The sequence below is a fragment of the Anopheles coluzzii genome, chromosome 2, assembly GCF_943734685.1.
Source record: "Anopheles coluzzii chromosome 2, AcolN3, whole genome shotgun sequence".
NCBI classification, from domain to species: domain Eukaryota; kingdom Metazoa; phylum Arthropoda; class Insecta; order Diptera; family Culicidae; genus Anopheles; species Anopheles coluzzii.
This window is the reverse complement of record NC_064670.1, coordinates 84,477,964-84,493,239: the sequence shown is the minus strand read 5'-3', so window position 1 is coordinate 84,493,239 and position 15,276 is coordinate 84,477,964. Positions and strand designations below refer to the sequence as shown.

Sequence of the window (15,276 nt, the reverse complement as noted above, 5' to 3'; positions counted from 1 at the left end):
CTATAAAGTACGAGCTGGCTATTTGGGCTAGAACGTCGATACGATTGTTTAAATACTAAACTCCAACGGAAACCACCAGCACTGAAGCAAGTGAGAATTGAGTAGTAGTGGTCGTTGGTGTTGATACCCATGTATCTGACCACACGACCGACCATTCATATAGATTTTTGCTCAGAAAGTTATAAGGCTATATAGGTCATAATAAGATGAAACTTGTCGAAACACATTGCAAGAAAAGGATAGCAATATAATGATGAGTTGTAATACGACGCCATCTATTGATCAAACCACCCAAATAGCCAGAATTGCTTAAGCAGCTCATTTTGGCACGCTAAAGATCTCTGCTCTAATTCGCCTTTTGCAGTAGATAAACAGCATCAAAGTTCTATGTGGGTCTTTCCAACAGCGCCTAAGCAGCTTCCTTATGCCACGATGCCAGGGATTATTTTTCTTTGTGTTTTATTTTCAAGCAAGCGTCATCGATGAAATAAACAACAAAATTTGTTTGGTTTAAACACATATGTATATTTTTAAATCTTTTGTATTGATGAATTACACAAATTTTTACACAATTTACTGATAATTCACAATCGCTTCACTCAATATTCATTCTTCAAGTAACGAATCTAACTTGTGCAGCAGCAATGAGATTATTGCCGGCGTCCGTCTTTGACACTTTGACAAGAGCCACCTTGAACCGATGTCATGCATTAAAAAGCTATAAAGTTCCACCAAGTTCAGTACCCTTTCTTAACAAGCCTTCAAGTTCCATCATGAACCCTACGCATAATGCTAATCAGCCGCAAAGTTCCAAAGAGTACCATGTGCCTGTTAAAAAGCTCCATAGTTCCGCAAAGTACCGTCTATCTCTTAATCAGCCACAAAGTACGACATCGGAACGATTTTTCGTTAAACAGCCCTAAATCAGCTATAAAGTACGAGCTGGCTATTTGGGCAATGAAGCTGTGGAGCTTTCATTTTTTTCTATGGATATTCAATTTTCCAGTCGTTTAAGCTTAATCTGTGGCGCTTGGGGAATGCGTATTTTTTATGATTTATGTGAAATGCTCAACATAACTTTTTTAGTTCCTATTTTATCGAATTATATCCCCAAATACCGGAATATATCGGAATTCAACAGTTGAACAATTTTAAATTGGCATGCTTTTTAATTGGACGCTCAATGTTGAACTGACACTTCAATTAAAAAGCATACGTTTGTGTGGATTACCCGGTTCAAGAAAAATTAAGGAACATATCGGATTTTTTATATGGAAAGACGTGCTAACTACAAAGCACAAAATCCATAGTTGGCAGGCAATAGAAGTTCAACCAGTGAGGGCCCACTGTATAAAGCGCTTGTGCAAAATTACTCCATTTGCTGTTATCGTAATTTGATTGACTTTATCTTGCAATTCAAACGTTAAACTAATCTGCAAATAACATGCTAAAGGGGGTCCCAATTCTACAGTTCGCATACACCAATACACCCATAACCGCGTACAGCTGGCAGGCATACCATATGATAACGCTCTCATAACTACGTGTCAGTTCAGCTTGCTTTGGCCGTACTCCAGAGCACAGTCGTACGCATCCGAGGCAGCAGCAAGGTACAACTCCTCCCGGAGCTCCCGAGCGTCGGTCATTGTGCGGGTAAACAAGCCGAGAAACAGCTGACGTGATACAGTGAGGTGCAGTGAGCCGCTTCCGCCGACGCAGCTTACATTTACGCCGGCCGGTACTTTACGCAAAACCCGTTTGCACTTGTCGCGCGTTTGCGGAAAGTGCGAGCATTGTTTTGTTTACATCTCGCAGCGCCCTCGATTGCTTGGCCCTGTGCGTGCGTGTTGAAGTAGTGTTAGTGAGCTCGAACAGCGCGCTGTGTGGTTGATTGCTTGGTGGTTCGTGCACGTGCTAGCGATGGCCAACGATCGGAGCGACCTCTGCGTGCAAGTACTCGAAGCGGCGCCCGATTGTAGGCGGCTGTCCCGGGTGTTGGAATGTTTTTCCACCGAATTTGCTCGCCGCCCTAGCTTCGTTGTGCGGTGCAGTGGAAGGTAGTGAAAATGGCCACAATTTCTCGATGTAGAATCTTAATTTTTTGCAGGATTCTTTTTGTGCAATAGGATAGTATTCATAAGAAACACTTTGATCTTTGTATCCACAGGGTGAATATTATTGGTGAGCATGTTGACTACTGTGGGTATCCCGTGTTTCCGATGGCGATTGAGCAGACGATCTTGCTGGCAGTTGCTCCATCGGACGACAACCTCCTGCATATCAAAAATGCTGACAACAGCTTCAAGTCGTACAAGTGCAATGTGCTCACCTTTAGGTAATCGCTAACCCACCCATCCAATAACAGACAAATTAAACGTCTACTTCCTTTCCCAGCATCGATGTGCCGAGCGTTGGCGGGCCTAACTGGTATCAGTACGTACTGTGTGGCGTGAAAGGCATACTAGACAACAGCACCATACAGCACGACCCTGCCCGTGGCATGCTGATCATGCTTTCCGGCAACATTCCACCAGCCTCCGGTCTATCCAGCTCGAGTGCGATCGTGAGTGCAACAGTTCTAGCCACAGCATACATGCACAATGTAAGACAAAGCGCGGTATCAGTAACGAACTTTAACCAATTAAAAGCCACTTAACTTTTTGGCAGGCCACATTGAACAAGCAAACACTTGCCACCATTTCGGCCGAGTGTGAAAAGTTCATCGGTACGCAAGGAGGTGGCATGGACCAGGCCATTGCATACCTAGCGCAGGAAGGATGCGCCCAGTTGATCGAGTGGAATCCGCTGCGAGCCACACCGATTCAGCTGCCAGCGAATGCGGTGTTTGTAATTGCCAATAGCCTATCCGAGGCAAACAAGGCGGCCACGTCCGACTTTAACCAGCGGGTTGTGGAGTGTAGACTTGCCAGCAGGTACTGTGGAACCATTTCTGACAACAAGGTATCGCTTTTTAACTAGTGCGGTCTTACAGATTGTTGGCGAAGCAGATGAAGCTGAACTGGCGTGAGCTGAATCGTTTCGCCGATCTGCAGAAGGCGCTTGGCTATTCGCTAGAGCAGATGGATGCGCTGGTGCAGGCCAACTTGAGCCTGAATGTGTACACCAGGACCGATCTGCTAAAGCTGCTGGATGTAACCGAAGAGGACTTTACGGAAAATCTGTTAACGCCAAACACGCGCAACTCGCAAACTTTCAAGCTAAAGCAGCGAGCGTTACATGTGTTCCAAGGTAATTACCAACCCCAGTACATTGCAATATTGCAGAAATAACATATGAATTGCTCTTACAGAGGCTCTACGCGTGCAGCAGTTTATAGAAACGGCAAAGTCCACGCCGGAGGATTGCATTTCGCGTATGAAAGCTCTGATGAAGCAGTCGCACGAATCGTTGCGCACGCTGTACGAATGCTCTCACGAAAATTTGGATCAGATCGTTACCATTTCCGATCGGCTGGGCGTCGGAACACGTCTCACTGGAGCTGGGTCGGTTTGCGCATGCATTCAGTATTGAGGAAATGTCATACTCTAACGCTATACTTTCCGCTTTCTTTTGTAGGTGGGGTGGATGCACTGTGGCACTGTGCGACGGTGTAGAGGAAAGCAAGCGATTTGTCGAAACGCTGAAAGCGGAGTTTTACGCCAACATTCCTAAGGCACAGGCAAGCGATATTGGAAGTCTGTGCTTTACCACCAGCCCGCAAAGAGGAGCAGAAATATATTTGATCGAAAAGCAACAAAACAACATTCTTCCTACGCCATAGTTGTTGTCCGCGGTTCTTGTAATATTCGATGCACTTTCCGATTTTGGTTTGGTTAGTGAACTGGTTTTGCATGGAGAACGTTTTTTAAGTGCTTTTAAAACAATTTAATTCAAAATTTTCATGATAAATTACTAACAAATTGTTAAATAAGAATAGTACGAATTACATGATAGAAACATAGTAGATGTAATAGCTATTGCTGATAAGTGAAACAGTTACAAAACTAACATATATCTAAATGTTAAGGTAAATGAATGAATAATAAATAAATTACAAAAGGGTGAATTAAATATGTTTATTTCAATTTTTAACCACCTACAAGAAGTGAAAAATACGGAAGAATTTACCTGAACATACTTTTGTTATTTCTCTGTCAAATTTTGTTTGCAACATAATAACCTTGTTTGAAACATAATTCATGTTTTTATTTACAATCAATGCTTTATATTTGTTGCCCCTCCTCTCCGTCGCGCCGACCAGCCGTGAAGGTAGCTGGTGGCAGGATCCACAGTATAGACGAGCAGCAATTCGAACTAATCTCCGCTCCACTAACACTGTCAGGGACCTCGCGCTCTCCAGATCCCTTTAGCAAACATTTGCGCTTCACAGCGACAGCTAGTTTCCCTAGACCTTCGGGAGGCTATGCAGATAGCAGGGGAACGTTTTTGCTACAGAAACGCTCAAGAGCAGAAGACCAACGTGTAAAGAATGAGCGAGCAGAGAACGGATTTGACTTCGCCTTTTTGCTAACTGGTGTCGGCTACTGGAGAGATCCATTGGCTGATCAGTGAACTTTCGAAGATTATATAATTTCGGTTAGGAAGGGGGTGATTTGGCAACGTGTACCTTTAGCCATGCATAACATCCTTTTTTTCTTCTTAAAATATTCTTAACAGGGCGAATTAAAAAATAAATTTTACTTGGATCGAATGCGATCCTCTACTACCGCGTTCAGGTCGGTCAACCTATATCCCTGATACTAATTATCGTCTTAGTTTCTGTGTGGTGCATACTAAGTTTAATTACGTAATCCTAATCGAAATAAAAATTGAATTGAGGATCAAACACGATCCTATACTACTGCGTTCCGCATGTCTGCCGTTTGCACTACTTAGTACGCTCTGGTACTAAGTGTTTAGAACCATGTAGGATGCGCTGCTGTACTTTGCGTAACAACCACCATCACAAACTGATCTAGTTAGAATAGCTAGTCCGATAAGCTATCATTATAGCGTATCAGGGACACCAAGGTGCAATACGGTTAGGGATTTAGGGACCCTGGACCGCAAACTAGATTCCCAGCAGCATTATTGTTGATATATTGATTTTTTAGACAAAGCAAACAAAAAGCTAGGATTTATGCGTCGACAATCAAAAGAGTTCAATGACCCACATTGTTTATTAACTCTGGGTTACACAGGGTTTCCCGAGTTAATTTCCAAAGTCAAAAACATTTTTCATTGCTTGCGAGAAGTTTTTCAACAACTGTTAAATATTGCATTTGAATCACAATAATTTTTCAATTATTTCATATAATTTTCAACACGTCTCAAGCTGGATTGAGTTTGAATCATGTGTAAAAACTGAACTGATTTCATTTTGAAACAAATACACCTTTTGACAGCTGTTGAAAAACATCTTGGAGACGGTGAACAATTGTGTGCACATTAGGAAGTGACTTGGAAAACCTTGACTTGGAAATTGAACAATTAAACAATTTAGTCAATATTTTATGTAATATTTTTGTTATATACATATAAAAAACATTTGAACAACAATACAGCTGTCACTCTCATAATCTTTGAATGTTATTTGTGTAATGAGCAAATCTAATAACTCCACAAATATTCCTTTCAAATACTTAAATTTACAACGACTAACTAAAAATGCTTTCTTGAGAGATGTTTAATTGTTTGATGGATTTAGTAAGATACCACTGCATTTTCAAATTGATAATAAAATAATCTTTTAGCTGTAAAAATAAACATTTAGTATGTCTTTCAAGTTGTATAGAAATTGGCTTTTCGCACAACAAGTTAGTCACTGAAACGGATTAAATCGGCTATGTGAGTTTCCACTGTATTGACTTGGACAGAAATCTGTAGTTCCTGGAAAGATATCTGATTTGTACACGTGCATTTCAGACCGACATCAGTTTGCCAAACGCTGCATGAAAGAAAGAGTGCCAGATAAAAATTGCAGCAAGTGATTTATCTATTATGCCTTTAATGACTCTTCATTAAAATACAGGAAATTGTTTTACTCGGTAAGAAATGACATAATCGCCGTCAATGCGACTTTTCCCAAATGAAACGCTTACGATTGTACTTTTTCGTTAACACGAATAATAAACAAAAATAATTAGGTTGCAAACGTTAATTTTTATTGCATTCGTTTTTGTAGCTGTTTATGAACAATAGCTATTACATCTACTAGGTTCCTATCATGCAATTCGTACTATTCTTACTTAACAATTTGTTAGTAATTTATCATGAAAATTTTGAATTAAATTGTTTTAAAAGCACTTAAAAAACGTTCTCCATGCAAAACCAGTTCACTAACCAAACCAAAATCGGAAAGTGCATCGAATATTACAAGAACCTCTGACAATAACTATGGCGTAGGAAGAATGTTGTTTTGTTGCTTTTCGATCAAATATATCTCCGCTCCTCTTTGCGGGCTGGTGGTAAAGCACAGACTTCCAATATCGCTGGCCTGTGCCTTAGGAATGTTGGCGTAAAACTCCGCTTTTAGCGTTTCGACAAATCGCTTGCTTTCCTCTACACCGTCGCACAGTGCCACAGTGCATCCACCCCACCTACAAAACAAATCGGAAAGTATAGCGTTAGAGTATGAAATTTCCTCAATATTGAATGCATGCGCAAACCGACCCAGCTCCAGTGAGACGTGTTCCGACGCCCAGCCGATCGGAAATGGTAACGATCTGATCCAAATTTTCGTGAGAGCATTCGTACAGCGTGCGCAACGATTCGTGCGACTGCTTCATCAGAGCTTTCATACGCGAAATGCAATCCTCCGGCGTGGACTTTGCCGTTTCTATAAACTGCTGCACGCGTAGAGCCTCTGTAAGAGCAATTCATATGTTATTTCTGCAATATTGTAATGTACTGGGGTTGGTAATTACCTTGGAACACATGTAACGCTCGCTGCTTTAGCTTGAAAGTTTGCGAGTTGCGCGTGTTTGGCGTTAACAGATTTTCCGTAAAGTCCTCTTCGGTTACTTCCAGCAGCTTTAGCAGATCGGTCCTGGTGTACACATTCAGGCTCAAGTTGGCGTGCACCAGCGCATCCATCTGCTCTAGCGAATAGCCAAGCGCCTTCTGCAGATCGGCGAAACGATTCAGCTCACGCCAGTTCAGCTTCATCTGCTTCGCCAACAATCTGTAAGAACGCACCAGTTAGAAAGTGATACCTTGTGGTCAGAAATGGTTCCCCAGTACCTGCTGGCAAGTCTACACTCCACAACCCGCTGGTTAAAGTCGGACGTGGCCGCCTTGTTTGCCTCGGATAGGCTATTGGCAATTACAAACACCGCATTCGCTGGCAGCTGAATCGGTGTGGCTCGCAGCGGATTCCACTCGATCAACTGGGCGCATCCTTCCTGCGCTAGGTATGCAATGGCCTGGTCCATGCCACCTCCTTGCGTACCGATGAACTTTTCACACTCGGCCGAAATGGTGGCAAGTGTTTGCTTGTTCAATGTGGCCTGCCAAAAAGTTAAGTGGCTTTTAATTGGTTAAAGTTCGTTACTGATACCGCGCTTTATCTTACATTGTGCATGTATGCTGTGGCTAGAACTGTTGCACTCACGATCGCACTCGAGCTGGATAGACCGGAGGCTGGTGGAATGTTGCCGGAAAGCATGATCATCATGCCACGGGCTGGGTCGTGCTGTATGGTGCTGTTGTCTAGTATGCCTTTCACGCCACACAGTACGTACTGATACCAGTTAGGCCCGCCAACGCTCGGCACATCGATGCTGGGAAAGGAAGTACACGTTTAATTTGTCTGTTATTGGATGGGTGGGTTAGCGATTACCTAAAGGTGAGCACATTGCACTTGTACGACTTGAAGCTGTTGTCAGCATTTTTGATATGCAGGAGGTTGTCGTCCGATGGAGCAACTGCCAGTAAGATTGTCTGCTCAATCGCCATCGGAAACACGGGATACCCACAGTAGTCAACATGCTCACCAATAATATTAACCCTGTGGATACAAAGATCAAAGTATTTCTTATGAATACTATCCTATTGCACAAAAAGAATCCTGCAAAAAAATAAGATTCTACATCGAGAAATTGTGGCCATTTTCACTACCTTCCACTGCACCGCACAACGAAGCTAGGGCGGCGAGCAAATTCGGTGGAAAAACATTCCAACACCCGGGACAGCCGCCTACAATCGGGCGCCGCTTCGAGTACTTGCACGCAGAGGTCGCTCCGATCGTTGGCCATCGCTAGCACGTGCACGAACCACCAAGCAATCAACCACACAGCGCGCTGTTCGAGCTCACTAACACCACTTCAACACGCACGCACAGGGCCAAGCAATCGAGGGCGCTGCGAGATGTAAACAAAACAATGCTCGCACTTTCCGCAAACGCGCGACAAGTGCAAACGGGTTTTGCGTAAAGTACCGGCCGGCGTAAATGTAAGCTGCGTCGGCGGAAGCGGCTCACTGCACCTCACTGTATCACGTCAGCTGTTTCTCGGCTTGTTTACCCGCACAATGACCGACGCTCGGGAGCTCCGGGAGGAGTTGTACCTTGCTGCTGCCTCGGATGCGTACGACTGTGCTCTGGAGTACGGCCAAAGCAAGCTGAACTGACACGTAGTTATGAGAGCGTTATCATATGGTATGCCTGCCAGCTGTACGCGATTATGGGTGTGTGTGTGCGAAGGGAGTGATCAAGCCAAAGAATTAGAGCACAATTGAAGCGTGGCATGAGCACAGGGAGATTGTGCGTTGTTATTTTTATTGGGTTGTGATACAACTTATCAACAGAAATCGTACGTAATTTAAAAAATTGCATGGCAATTTGATAATGGTTTGCACTTAACAGACGACTGTCGAAGATATTGCTGGTCACTTGTCAGTTTAAAGTACCATTTTGATAGGTTTTTACATCAGCCATTTAAATCGGTCTATTTAAATGGCTGATGTAAAAAGTGGAATAATCGATAAATTTTACTTTTCACATATTTTTGCTTGTTAAATGTCGTATTGAGTCATGATTTACATACCTTCCCCGACTGTTAACTAGATAATATTACTTCCACGGGCTCTTCATAATCACCTACATTATCTACATACGCAAAGCTAACAACAATTTTATTTCTTTAGGAAATGTACCTGATAAGCTTGAGTTTGTGTGTGTGTATGTGTTTTTTATGGTTTAATTTTTTGCCTCACTCATAATGAATACAATAATTAAGTACGTAGAAAAAAGAAAGTTGATTAATGGTTTCAAAATCCAAAAACGAACAACTATACGACGGGAAATGGAAGATTGTTAAGATGCGTAGCACCTAACCGGTGGTGCGTATCATTGATGGAGCGAGATCCGAGCATGACTATCGCGTCTTTATCAATGTTGTGCCAATTATCGTTTGGCGAGTTGTGTGAGTGGAGTAGCTACTAATTCGTCCTAACCGACCTTCGAAACGATTAGCCGATCGTTGAACACTGTAAAGTTTTATGGGACCGCTCGCTGGAAGGCTCGATCATGGTTGGAAACAACCAGGAGACCGACAGTTCCGCTACAACTAGTTTCTTAACGTTGTTAAGCTTCCCTCGCCGTGTTTTTTGTGAATGGTACCAATATAATTCCTTCATTCAGCATTCATTCCCACTGAAGGTAGCTTCCAGCTTGATTGGACATTCGTCATGTAGCGCGCATCAGTTCTGGAAGATACTGGTTCCAGTGTCTTTTATTCTAATGTTCCAGCGTGAATAGATGAAGCAAATGTTGGCATGTTTTGATTTTATTGCATCCCCATCAAATTGCGCAAACGTTTGCGTTTGCGTCCCAATATTTCTCCCAATAAAGTCTGGGTGGTCCCAGACTTGATTCGGTGGCTAATTCGATACGAAAAACATCCAAATGATAGCCAGCATATGGGATGATGGTTGTGCGTAGGGAACGAAAGGAAATCGCTGTAGGCCCGTAATTATGAAATGAGACTAGCATTAAACCTATTTCCTGGTTGGGAAGAAAAGGAAGTAGACATTTTCGATTCAATACGAGTCTTTCTGAAGCTTCTTGACAATACTAGTCGGTAAGTTCAGACACCATTGTAGCGAACGTATCACCAAATTCTGTAAGATAACAGGGCAATACAAACAACCATCACACACACGTCAAATGACATCTTTGATTTCGCGTATTCGTCTGGTGATCGTTGCCTTTGTTCATATCTATTTGTTGCTGTAATAAAATCTCCATTTCCAGTTCAAAATCCTAATGAAAAACTCTCTTTCTTTCTCGTTTGCAATTATATTATATACTTCTGCAATTATATTATATACTTATAATTATATACTCTTCTGTGGTGATGAATCTTCACAATTTTTGCTGATCCTACTAAAACAGTAATTTTGTACCATGTTGACTCAAAACGTAATATTCGACTTACGTTCGACCGCTTTCCGCGACATATATAAAAATATATGTTGACGATCTATAAAATATGCTCATCATGTTTTATTTAAATCCGGCTCCGACCGGCTCAAGACAATTTCGGACCCTCCTCCACTCCAACCCAACGGAGCCGGCTCCGCACCCATGGCTCCGCACCCACGGCTCCGAAGCTGACTCCGCTCCAGTGGCTCCGGAGCCGGCTCCGCACCAACGACTCCGCGCCCACGGCTCCGGAGTCGGTTTTAACAGATTGCTAAAAAAAATCCTTTTCAATAAAGTTTCAAGCTTAGTAAATAATGTTGTAAAAGAATTTAAAAAAATGGGATAAGTTTTAGATATCGTTCAACAATCACACAATCACATCGGGTGTTAGCTTCTACACTTGCGAGAAGATAGATTCGTTTTATAGGCTATCATACAATGACGTCTATATTGAAACGTTAGTCCAGAGCCGTTGTTCCGGAGCCGTTGATTCACCGCTGGCTCCGGGGCTGTTGGTACGGCGCCGGCTCTGGAGCTGTTGGTGCGGATCCGGCTCCGCAGCTGTTGGTGTGGATCCGGCTCTGGAGCCGTGGGTGCAGAGCCGACTTCGGAGCCATTAGTGCGCTCCAAAACACCCATCCCTATTCGGCAGTAACACTATGACAAAAGTATGAATTCGTGTGTTAACTTTCAGCCAATTCTATTTTGTTTGCTTGTAGTGGTTGGTATCAATTTAAAAGAGGTGATTTCAGTTTTAATTTCAATATATGGTTACACTGTAATACAACATTTGAAAGAAAAGAAAAAGGCATAAGCATCCTCTCAAAACATGCGGCAAGGCCGGTTGGGGTGTTGGAGTTACAGCACATTTTTGTTTGAAAAAAATATTGATAGGAGTTTTAAAATTCTAATTGTACAACGATATGTTATAAAACATTATTGTGATCCTATGAGACAATTTTAATTCAAATCTAACAAATAATTCAAAATATATACGCTATTAACCACGAAAAATATAATTCTTCCATTCAAATTGTATGGCCTACCCGGGTAGGTGGTTGTACATGTGAAGGGTATATAAACTTAAATAATTTAAAAAAATATTTAAACATATTTGATATTTTTTACTTTTTACACATAGGTATAAAACATCTTTTCTGAGGCATTTTTAAAATTTGAAGTCGATACAATTTTTTAATCCAAAGTTATTTTGGAATAAAGATGCGAAACTTACACGGGTAGGCGGTTGTACAGATGACGGTTGAACTTCATAAAAAATTGCACTTAAAAACAAATTTTGCTATACTTGCTATACTGTCATATACTTATAATCTATTATAAGACATGTAAAGAAACGCGTAATAGCGTTCTACAGAGTTGGGATTGACAAAAATAAAGCCAGTTCTCGAGTTACGCTGTTTTCCAAATTGGACATGAACTTGGAAACATTAATTGTCAAATGATAAATAATTAGCATATTTCATTGAAAAAATGAGGAAAAAAGGAAAAAAAACAATCATACATTTTTATACACGAAATACTGCTACGGCGGATATGGCGGATTTTCTTATAAGCGGACTGAGCGGCCACGGGGGCCCCTGCCTAAAGGAGGCCTCAAGCTAAACCTCCACATGTTAGTTCGCTTTTCTAAACGGTTGATATTTTATTAATACACATACGAATGGAGTAAGCAAGTACATAATAACGGAAAACTAAATCTTTCTGTAAGTAGTACATTCTAACAAGTAAATGTGTGGAATGTGTTGATAACCTGTATAGCAATCAAAAATTGTTACGAACTTTGGAAATCATTTTTGAAGGCCTTAACAATCTTGACTGGGCCGGTCAGGTGGTACAGTCGTCAACTCGTACGCAGTAACAACATGCCCGTCATGGGTTCAAGTCGCGAATGGACCGAGACTCCCATACGTAGGACTGACTATCCTGCTATGGGTAATCAAGAAGTCACTGAAAGCCAAGCCCAGTAGTGGTATAGACAGGCTTTGGCCGACAACGGTTGTCAACGGTGCCAAAGAAGAAGAATAAGAAGAAGAATAAACAAACTTGACATACTTTCGCACTCTTTTATATTGGCAATAAAACCTCTCATGACAACTTATCATTCCATTGTTTGATTCATTTCCATATAAAAAACTCTTAGCTTCTGTAGAAAATTAAAATTTTATTACATCAAACACTGGCTAGTATATGAATACAATTTTGAAAAAAAAATGCACTACCGGAAACAACGATGATGAACAACCTAAATATATGCAAAATATGTAAGCCTGATTACACGCAGACTATAGATTTTGGGAATTTGTAAGGAAACAAGGGCCCATATAGATCCCCCGCTTAGGGTCCCGATATGGATAAATCAACCTCTGGCTACTTTATTGGTTTAATGTCTAAACCAAATACATTTTTTCTCTTTTCAAAAAATGAGTCAATTCAACTGAGCTTCTCTCTCTCTCTCCCTCTCTCCCTCTCTCTCTCTTTCTCTCACGCTCGTTCTAATAATAATTAAATTTAACTCGTGTGCATAAATTTATTATTAATAAATACATAAAATAAATATTATTCTTATTTTATTGTTTTAATTTAAGTAGGAATAAAGGGTAAGAGATGGACGTTGGAATGAATGAAGGGTAAGAACTGGCTTTTTCTTATGTTTTAAAATAGTAATTAGTGTTTAGTAAAATTAATAATATTGAACAAATTAATATATTACAGGATAATAAAAAATCAATTAAAGAATACTTATTCATAGAAATGACTACATTACCTAACAGGATGGCACCAAAAGGATTCGTAATGATCATCAACAGTACACACAATAGCAGCCGCAAACAAATGGCAGTGCAAAACTTTTTCAAACAAAGTTTTTCAAAACAATGGTCGATGCAATGAGTACGCAATGTGGGTGTAAAGAGTGGTTTCGTTTTAGCTTTGTCTCCAATTGTTTGGTCCAAAGAAGCGGAAGAGCGGTCCATAATATGCTGGCTGGCTTCTTGAGCCACGTTAACGATGCTATTCCAAATATCACACGTGAACGGTATTGTTTTGTTGTGAATGATGCGCACGAGCTGAAACTGGCGGAAAGAAAGGATCATTCTGTGACTGGAAGGCGTACAGCGGGCAACACTTAGAGAATGTGGTATTGTCGAAGGGATTTTTTTTGGTTCTATCCTCCAGTGTTACTAGACTTTCTCGTCTCAATGTACGCATAGCTTTGAAAGCAATATCGAAATACTTTCGCTAGGAAAAGAATACCGTATGAAGATGATTTAGTATCGATAGAATTTGTACCTGTACATGGCATAAGTGAACTCATCTTGCGAGCAAGAAAAATATATTGAAATTTAGTTGGAAAAGCGAAGGCAGAACACCTTAAATTACGCTGGAAGGAAATGTGAAGTATTTTTTACACGCACAAATAGTTTTGTCCCAGTGGTTAAAACTGCAGGGATTAAGCTTAACCAAACCCTTAACACAGCTGTTTTGTATTCTAAAGCATTTAAATGACTAGGATGCAAGGTTTCCTAAGGTCACACCTAATTGATAAATAAAGATACAAACCTTGTTCCAAAATGATTGCTTGTTGCTCGTAAAAGCTGTATGATTTATTTAGCTTTATCAAACGAAGAACTTCGTGCAAGGGAAAGGTTTTCGTCTTTTACAATGATATCACACAAAGTTCAATGTATTGTTTTTTTAAATGAATTTTGTTGCCAAGGTGTCCTACCATTCGATCAAAATTAGTATAAGATTATTTAGATCTTAAATACTCTCTAAAAAGATACAGATCAAATTCAGGATCAATCGATGTAACAATTTTTATATTTTACAATGTTACATGAGATCATATGGTATCACAAACAAGTACAATATTGTATCTATTTCTTTATAAAGTAGCTGGCTGTCGTGGCCTACATTTATCACTTAAAATCTAAAGGACCTTTACTTAATCGTTCTTGTATTTAGTGCTACATATTCTTTTCAACGTCGGAAACATTTGGCAACACCGAAGGATAAGTCAATTATACTCGAATAGACATTACAAGTTTTAAAAATCAAAAGTATAGTATCATTGGCACAATAAAAACGAGAACGCTGGTCAACATATAAATATTCTCTGTTTCTTAAATTTCAAATTGGGACGTAAATATTGACAAAAGACAATAATTTACGTGCATCTATGTGTCCAGTCAGGATTTTAAAAACAAACATGCACTGAGCCGCTAGTTTCCTATTCTGTAATGTTTCCAAACATAAAAGCTGACATCGACTTTTACAGGGTTTCGAATCATATAATGGACTACTACTTGATCTACTCGGTGGAATGTTTGAAATGGTAAGGGGATGTTTGCAACGTTGCTATGGAGGTTTGCAGGCTTATAGGGGAATCTGTCAAACACTTAGCAGAAGTGTGCAAAACAGCTATGGAGTTTTGCATCCAGCTATGGAGTGATTAAACACATGTTTTAGGACCCTTAGGAAGAAATTGTAATTAATCCGTAATAAAATTTATTCGCAATAACTATTCACTATGTAACTGTTACCTACGTCCTAACCGATTCCTATCGGTGTGTTCAAAGTATTGGAATGCTTGAATGTAACTGTACATGGTGGAATGCTATCAAATGTTATACTCACAGACTGTTCCCGAGATACGCAAGACTGTTCCCGAGATAAACACCGATGCCGCGGTTTGTGCGTTTCCGAGGCATCGGCGTATCACGAATATCGGCTTATGTCGAATATCACGTTTTTCTGCCAACATACATTTGATGTATCTTCTTCTTCTTCTTTGGCTCAACAACCGATGTCGGTCAAGGCCTGTCTGTACCCAC

General features: G+C 40.7%; 2 protein-coding genes across 2 annotated transcripts; one reads left to right on the top strand and one right to left on the bottom strand.

Moving 5' to 3' along the window:
- The first annotated feature begins 1,538 nt into the window (after positions 1 to 1,538).
- LOC120951540 (N-acetylgalactosamine kinase-like) lies at positions 1,539 to 4,071 on the top strand. Its single transcript, XM_040370315.2, has 7 exons — positions 1,539 to 2,057; positions 2,168 to 2,335; positions 2,395 to 2,602; positions 2,668 to 2,933; positions 2,993 to 3,249; positions 3,311 to 3,503; positions 3,577 to 4,071. Exons 1-7 carry the CDS (start codon positions 1,921 to 1,923, stop codon positions 3,779 to 3,781), a joined length of 1,434 nt encoding a protein of 477 aa, XP_040226249.1. The 5' UTR covers positions 1,539 to 1,920; the 3' UTR covers positions 3,782 to 4,071.
- Positions 4,072 to 6,142: 2,071 nt separating this feature from the next.
- On the bottom strand, positions 6,143 to 8,621 carry LOC120951450 (N-acetylgalactosamine kinase-like). Its single transcript, XM_040370192.2, has 7 exons — positions 8,119 to 8,621; positions 7,841 to 8,008; positions 7,574 to 7,781; positions 7,243 to 7,508; positions 6,927 to 7,183; positions 6,673 to 6,865; positions 6,143 to 6,599 (listed from the first exon to the last, which is right to left on the bottom strand). Exons 1-7 carry the CDS (start codon positions 8,253 to 8,255, stop codon positions 6,395 to 6,397), a joined length of 1,434 nt encoding a protein of 477 aa, XP_040226126.2. The 5' UTR covers positions 8,256 to 8,621; the 3' UTR covers positions 6,143 to 6,394.
- Between the last annotated feature and the right edge of the window lie 6,655 nt (positions 8,622 to 15,276).